General features: G+C 40.9%; 2 protein-coding genes across 2 annotated transcripts in view; one reads left to right on the forward strand and one right to left on the reverse strand.

The window, feature by feature from the left end:
- The window catches only part of LOC149308854 (protein sprouty homolog 3-like), a 40,139-nt gene extending 36,929 nt beyond the window's left edge, over window positions 1-3,210 (reverse strand). Inside the window, exon 1 of the mRNA XM_089536577.1 lies at window positions 3,077-3,210. The gene's annotated coding sequence lies outside the window, so the exon portion shown is untranslated. The remainder of the gene's footprint in view (window positions 1-3,076) is intronic.
- Window positions 3,211-3,830: 620 nt separating this feature from the next.
- Window positions 3,831-5,900, forward strand: LOC149308855 (uncharacterized). The gene is made up of 2 exons (XM_089537150.1): window positions 3,831-4,906; window positions 5,433-5,900. The coding sequence occupies exons 1-2, from the start codon at window positions 4,463-4,465 to the stop codon at window positions 5,826-5,828; spliced, it is 840 nt and encodes a 279-aa protein (XP_089393276.1). The 5' UTR covers window positions 3,831-4,462; the 3' UTR covers window positions 5,829-5,900.
- The last annotated feature ends 2,335 nt before the right edge of the window (window positions 5,901-8,235 follow it).

The raw sequence follows: 8,235 nt of genomic DNA on the forward strand, positions 1-8,235 counted from the left end.
CCATAGCATTAGGCAGAGTGAAGAAAGCACCTCAGGCAACGAACATGGGATGTTTCAAGAGGAGAGCAAATTGTGTTTTATTATTCTTGTATTTTCTCTCCTATGGAGAGGCACTAGAGGACTTATCAAAGCTTGGTATCAAAAGAAACCTGGACAGGCTCAGGACTTAGGCACCTTGATAAGGGAGTGGAGAGGACTTTGCTGTTTTATCTCAAACAGCAAAGTGACTTGTCTTGCCCCAATTGTTTTAAATTACAACCTGCCTTGAGTGCATTGGCAGTAAATGTGTGTCTGTGTGTAAATAAAATTGGCAGAAAGGCGATACGGATGTGAGTGAGAAAAGCTGAGAGAGTGCAAAAAAAGATGCAAGCCAATGTTACTGCTCCATCCATTCTGATCATGCACGGCTTTTCTAATATCCTTAGGGGTTGGCAATCTATGATCCTCCCAATATTGTTGACATACCACTCTCACTATGCCTGACCCTTGGTTTTCATGACTAGTAAGGAATGCATCCACACTGAACAATGATAGCATTTCAGTTTTACTTTAACTGCCATGGCTCCATCAGACAGAATCCTGGGATTTGTCATCTGGTGTTTTGAGCTATAGCACCAAACTCTCTAGTAGAGAATTCTAAGTCTCTCACAAAACTATAAATCTCAGTATTCCATAGAATAAAGCCAGGATCATTAAAGTGGTATGAAACTGATATAACTGTATGGTGCAGATACATTGAAAGACTGACGGGATCTTGCTCTTAGCAAAAAGACTTCAGGCTTCAGTCAGTCAACCAATTACAAATACACCTAACAGTCATATTGTCCGTCCCACATTTTACTAGCTTTTATTACTAACTTTTTGGCAAGGCTATCATGGGGAAATATCATGGGGGACCTTGTCAAGGGCATTACTGAAATCAAGATACACGACCTCCACAGCATTCATCTATCATGCTTGTGATTCTGTCAAAAAGAGCTAGGATTTTGGGGGGCACTCCCAGACTCCCCTTGCAAGCACAACCCATTCTTCTAAGTTCTGCCTTACATTATTACAGAAGGCCATCATCAGGTGGCTTGTGGACACAGACTTCATACCCTCCAAATGTCCCAGTTTGGGAGGGACAGTTCCAGTGAATCCTCTGGCATCCTTTTCCAGCTGCTTTTCAGATATCTCAGCTTCTCTGTCCTCCTCCCACTCACTTCCCCTCTTTGCCCTTGGCTTACTTCAACAGCTGCAAACTGAGTTCAAAGTGCAGAAGTAGTTTGGACTCAAAGTCGAGAGGAGGAGGCAATGTCTTACTCTCCTTAAACGTGGTACATAAATGCCAAGGTTTCTCTGCTTAAAATAATAGTTTTGTGTGTCCTTCCTTGTTAATAACTTTTGCCCTTGTTGCTTGGCCACTCCTTTGAACACAATCTGATGTGAATCAGGACTTTATCACACAGGGGAAACCGGGGGCTTAAACAGGTATTATCCGGCAATATAATCCAGGGGCATCTGTCAAGATTTCAGCATCCCTGGCATTGCTGCCCTGCCTCCCCTCCTTTCTGTTTAACCTGACCTAGCACTTCAAGAAGCATTGGACGGATGGATCCAACCTTCCTCCTTTTTTAATTTCCCAATGTGCCTGTTTCCTAGAATCACTCAAACACAGAAACGGACCTGTTTCCACATTTCATCATATTCTTCTCTTTGTACGCCCTTCTAAACGGCCTGCTAAGCTGCTGGCCTTCCTTCCAGGCATTTTCCTCCTTGGAATTCCCACAGTGCAAGATGGATCGCTTTTGCTGAAAGCTATTTCCATCCGCTCCCTAGCTCCGGAGTGCTTCTTCACCCCCCAGATGCACACCAGGAAAAGAAAAGAAAAGAAAAAGTCCTCCAACAACAGAGAAGGGAAATCATGTCCCAGGGCTGAAATGGATCAGAAAGCAGTTATGACATGAGGTGCAAGGGGGAGGGATGGAGGCTGACCTCTCCCAGGCTCTGCTGTTCTCATCATAACAGTTCCTGGCTAGTTTATCGGTCATTGGCGTGTGACCAAGAGAATGTCAGCTGGGAATGAGTGGATAAACATCCAAGCGAGGACTTCCTTCCTATCCCAAATAAGCTTCTCTTTTCTTTTCTTTGGAGGAAAAAGAAGACTTATAAGAGAACACTGAATTACATCTGAAAACCAACACATACAAATAAGCAATTGTATCTCGATTAGCAATGTGTCACATCTCAGAAAGCTGGAAATTCAGTTCTATCGTTTAAACCAGATTGCAAATCGGTCTGAACTGGTTTAAATGACCCTGGTTCATTCGCACTTGAACCGAATCACTGAAGCGATTTGGAGAGGGGGGGCATGCACTAGACCCAGTTAACCAGCATCTTTTTGACCCTGATTTTTTCCGTGTCTTTTTGGATAAATTGATTCCATGCAAGTGTGAACCAGATGTGGATCAGAATCGATTTAAATTTGTCCTTTGGCTGGCTGGAACGGGTCCATTTTGAATCGATCCATTTGTGAACGTGAACCACAAATGGGTTAATTCATTTTATAGCAAGAAAATGCGATCGGGGCAAATGTAGTGGGAACCATGCTTTGCTGCCAAACCGATCCATCAATTCAGTTCATAAAGCGATTTATTTGTAAGTGGGAATGCGGCCTCAAAAGCCTTTAGAAGTACAATGGGAATCCCTTGGTTGTAAGGAAACTGACAGGCACTGAGAGCACTGTTTGGGCTAACTGCGGCTGAGAGAAGTCTTTTTGGTCCATATCAGAATGAGGTACACTGGGATACAGTGGTCATGCGGCAGCAAAGATATACAGTGCTATTTCAGACAACAGGTAGAGAAACAGGATTTGGCATTTTTAAGAAAACCTCCCTCGAAATGGAAAATTAGGGCAACAGAGAACATGGTGGCCTAAAAAATAAATTTGATCCCTGATGTACTAAAGTACATCTTTAGTAGAGACTTGCAGAGTCTTTTATATATATATAATACTGTACATGGAATTGTTCAAAATGATATATTAAAATCTGCCAGCTGAATTGGAACAATTAACCTATCCACATCAATACTTTACCCTACTTTCCATTCCACGAAAGAGGTAAAGTCAGGCTTAGTTTTCTAGCAGGCATGCTAGCTGGAGATTCAGGAGAAGTTGTCGCAAAATGGAGTTGTCTCTGAAAAGGAGCTTGTTGTTGTGTGCCTTCAAGTCATTTCTGGCTTATGGTAACCCTAAGGCAAACCTTTCGTGGGGTTTTCTTGGCAATCTTTGTTCAGAGGCGGTTTGTCATTGCCTTCCTCTAAGGCTGAGAGTATGTGACTTTTGTGACCTTTGCAAGAGTCTAGCCAGCAAAATAGAGTCCTCAGTGCTGTCTCACCAAATAGACATGTCAATTGTTGTTGCTTGCATGGAAATGGGAAGCCATTTGCTATCATTCCTTGCAAGAAAGAGTCCTATGAGCAGCAACCAGGGACCCCTTTTCAGTCCTAGATTTAGACTAGATGCCTTATCTCCCTGTGTTAGGTTTATAAATAACTCAGTGGCCCCTTGGTTCCACTGGATTTAGTTCCAGGATACTCTGGGGGCACCAAAATTCATGGATGGTGGAATCTGTGTATGCAGAATCTGTGGGTAAGGAGGGCCAATGGTAATAGTAAAACCCTTTTAGTAGAACTTGGAATGGTGGCTATTTGCCTACATCCTTGGTTCACGTAGTCTTAAAAATGCTACATATGTCTATGTGTAACGAGCTGACTGCCGATAGTAGGTTTAAACTGAAAGGAACGAAAACCTACAGTTTAAAATCTAGGCGTTGGATTCAGAGGAGTGATCTCTGAGGTAAAATCGAAAAGAGTAATTGCTAGGAGATCACTTGAAAACTAACAACCCTAGGTAAGAATAGTCTCTGGGGTAAATGTATTGGTAATAGTAAGAGACTAGTAGGAAGAGAAAAAGCACACTTTGTGATTCCTGAGGTAAACGTCTGTGGTAAAAGTTGGGAATCACTAGTCTGACTTTAAATCCAAGTGGATTCTGTTGACTCAATTGAGGCAGAGTAAAATTGGAGTATTTCCTGAGGTAAAAGTTTGAGGTAATTGTAAGGAAATACTAGCAACAATGCCTCCTAAGAAAGTCAAACCTCCAGCAGGGACAGAAATGGTGGAAGAGGAAGTCGGAGAAGAAATGGTGGATAGTGTTGACACCGTGACCTCTGAATCTCAGGAGAGTGTGGAGGTTTGGAAGATCAAACTTGAGATGGCCAAGATAGAAAGTGAAAGGGTTTTGAGGGGAAAAGAAATCGAAAAGGAAAAAGAAATTGAAATGGCCAAAATAAAAGATCGAGACAGGGACAGACTTTTAAGAAAACAAGAAATGGATTATGAGCTTCGGGTGAGGGGCTTAGGGCAAGGAATCCCTCAAACTCAAATGGTAGCTTAGGTGAATCGAATACCTCAAATTGATATGAAGAGGTTTCCACGATATTATAAAGGAGACAATATTGAGTTCTTCTTTACTAATTTTGAGAGAACATGTGAAGAGTTGAATATAAAAGAAGAGGAGTGGATGAGCTATGTGAGGTCACAAATTAGTGGTGGTCTAACAGAAATTTATGCTGAAATGAGGCCAGAGGAAGCCCAAGATTACATACTGTTTAAAGAAATGGTAAAACAGAGATTTGGATTAACTCCCGAACACCACAGAAGAGAGTTTCGGGCAATTAAGAGGAAAGGCGATGAAACATATACCCAGCTAGGATGTAGATCAGATTATTTATTAAAAAGTTGGGTTGAAGGGTCCAAAATAACAACTAAAGACGAACTACAAAATCTGATAGGACTGGAACAGTTCTATAACGTAATTCCCCAGGACTATAGGTGGTTGGTTCAGGACCGACAACCTAAAACCGTAGCTGAGGTGGCCAAGATAATTGATACCTTGGCTTTGATAAGGGGGGGATGATAGAAAATGGCCCCGGACTGAGGGGAAATGGACAGGAATGGATCAGAAGTATTCTAAAACTGGACAGTACTCGAAAGAGAGGAATGTCCAGGGAAAAAATTCCCAACAGGGCCAATGAAAGAAAAGTCCTGAAGTTGAGAGGAAAAAGGTAGCCATGGGAATAAATGACCCGGAGAAATATAAAGGAGACAGTTGGTCAAAGGATTGGTATGGTGGCAATCCAAAAAAATGTTATGAGTGTGGAAAATTAGGACACGTAAGATATAATTGCCCAGCACTATTTGATGACGATTCCAGATCCAAAATAAAATCAGCTTATTGTATCACATCAGTGGGACCTGAGACAAAAGAATGTTGTCACAGAGATCGATCTGAGGCGACACTGGCTGTAGAAACGGCAGTTGGAACAGTAACAGACGCTAATAGGAAGACGTCTCCAAAACCTTGCTTATTTGTAATAAATTTGCCTCAGGCATTAGAAACCGAAGAACATAAAGAATTGATACAAATAAATAAGAACTGGGTGTGTGGTTTCCGTGACTCAGGGGTTGAGGTGTGTATAGTTAAATCACACTTACTACAACCTCAAGATGTGTGCCCAGAAGAAACAATGATTTTAAAGGTTTTAGGAGGCCCTGAATTTCCAGTACTAGTAGCCAATGTAAATATCTCCTTCCGAGGTCAGGAATTGCGATGGAAATTTGCAATATATGATTCAATCCCAATAGATTGTATTATTGGGAATGATTTAAACCGACACATGCGGCTATTTAAGAAATACCATAACTTAGGAGCTGAGGAGAGATCTAAGGGACAGGACGAAATAGCCAAAACCATACTGGGAGCGGGGGAAAGTGGTTGGAGATGATGTCCCATCAGTCTTTAATCCAGTAGGAGAAGAGGATTAAAAGATTGAATATGTTTGACAGAAACATTTAAAGAGAATATATAAAGGATCTGAAGATGGGGAGAAAGGTTATTTAAGTGTTATTAAAGTGTTAAACCCAACAAATAATATGGGATATGGTTATAATATGCTAAATGTATAAGAAAGATATGGTAAGTTGTGATAATAGGTCACTATATATAACAAGTATATACAGTGGTACCCCGGGATACGAATGCGCCGCCTTACGAAATTTCCGGGTTACGAAAAAAATCTACTTAAAAAAACTGTTCCGCGTTACGAATGTTTTTTCGGGTTACGAAAAAACTTTTGGTGCTTTTCGGCGCTATTTCGCACCAAATCGCGGCTTTTCCCCATTAGCGCCTATGGCTTTTCGGCTTGCGAAAGCCTTTCGGGTTACGAAAGCGGCGGCGGAACGAATTATTTTCGTAACCCGGGGTACCACTGTATATAAAGGTTATATATGTGTGTGTATATAGTGATGGTGTTTACATAATGTTTATATAAGGTTATAGATATGAGATTGTATAATAGGTAAGTATAATTGAGAGTTCATTGCTCCATATAACCGTATGGCTATGTGTATCAATGAACCTATTAAGGGGGGAGGTGTGTAACGAGCTGACTGCCAAACAGCCAATCGGAGGGCGGATGGCCTGAGCCAATCAGGTGCTAGATGAGGAATTTGAACATTCCGCTTGGCAGTTGAGCTGGCAGTTGGGGTTTAGAAGGTTGAGGGGAACAGTCAAGTCCAAGAGGGGACTGGGTTCCAGACGTTCCTGAGGGAACAGTTAGATAGGGAACTGTTTTGTCCGGAGAGGGACCGTATTAGTTTTGGGGAGTCTAGAAAAGAGAGACTCAGGGTAGCCAGAATCTAAAAGAGGGGTTCGGTTACATTATATATTGAGAGATATTGTTAGCCTTGGTGGCTGAGGCCGACATAAGAATTGCCTAAAAAGGGACAGGAGAGTCCTGATGTAGTTGAATACAATCTGGGGGAAAGCAAAATAACAGTAGCAAAGTAAAGATGTAACACGTGCCTGAACTAACAGTTATATATTATCATTTAGTTCAAGGAAAATATGTTTAAACCTTTTGTTCAATAAAGTTTATATTTTAGTTTACCTAAAGACATCAATTATTTATGTAGCTACAACATTAATAACTACTCCATTAATTATGAAAATGCAACAGCTAAAGTTGCAAAACTCAAAACTAGCAGAATGGGGAAAGACCAATAATAAAAAGATCGACAGCGGAGGAGCAGCAGCAGCGCAGCCAGGGGTTGTGTTTCTCCCACCCTCCCTTTCCATCCGCTGACGCAGCGGCAACCCCGCTGAGTGAGGCGAGGTGAGGCTTTTTACTTCCACTACCATCAACTGCCTAGGCTCAGCATTGAAACACCTAGAAGGTTTTTGTTTTCTTCTACTTAAAGAAAGCCCACTGCCTTAGGGGTGAATGGCAGAGCGACTTTGCTGAAATTAGAATACAGTATTCCAACTTCAGATCAGAAGTAAGGTCTTTTGTTGGATTTCAAAATAATCCAACTAGTAATTCCATATAGGAATTCAAAGAACCTCTATAATTCCCATATACTACTCTGATCTTTGACAGTTTATTTCACTGGGTTTTTTTTCATCCCTTCTCCCTTTTTTTCTTTTTCTACTACTGGGAAAAGAGGATTGCCAGCCTTACTCCATTTATGCCCCTGGGCAAAAGTGACGCCCACCACTGTTTTAACGCTATCCTTTATATTAACTTCATAAATTCAAAGTTAATCTAAAATAAGTAAGCTGAAGTTTATTTTGACTTTTGAATTCTTGGCAATTTTTCTTTTTTATTCTTTGGCCGATATTCAAATAAGTATATGTCAATACTGTACCTCACTCAGGTTAATCTGTGATATTTAGCCTGGAAGAACCTTCTGTTGTTGGGTATACCCTAAAACTGACTGGTAGCGGCTGACATAAGAGGCAATCTTACCTCTTAATCTGGAATACGCAGACACTATCTAATAAAGGAATTTTGAATATGGCCGCGGAACCAGAAAAACAAGAAAATACTCCCGGGGAAGAAATATTTAAGGAAGAAAACGAAACAAATAAATTAGATAGTCCCAACCAAAATTTACTTATTCTTGAGGAGATCAAAAAGCTAAGTGTGGATATAAGAGCCAAAATCTGGGCCGAAATAAGACAAGAAATAAGGGATGGAAAGAGGAAATTAAAAGCGAAATCCACAAAGAACTGAATGATTTCAAAGAAAAATTGTCTAAAATGACTTTAGAAATGAATTTGACCCACAAGAAAATAACTGAGGTCGAAAAGGAAACAAACAATCTGGAAAAGAAAATTGACTACCTAGAAGA

Source organism: Sceloporus occidentalis, unplaced genomic scaffold, assembly GCF_023333645.1.
Source record: "Sceloporus occidentalis isolate IW3139 unplaced genomic scaffold, rSceOcc1.0.p SCAF_8, whole genome shotgun sequence".
Lineage (NCBI taxonomy): Eukaryota > Metazoa > Chordata > Lepidosauria > Squamata > Phrynosomatidae > Sceloporus > Sceloporus occidentalis.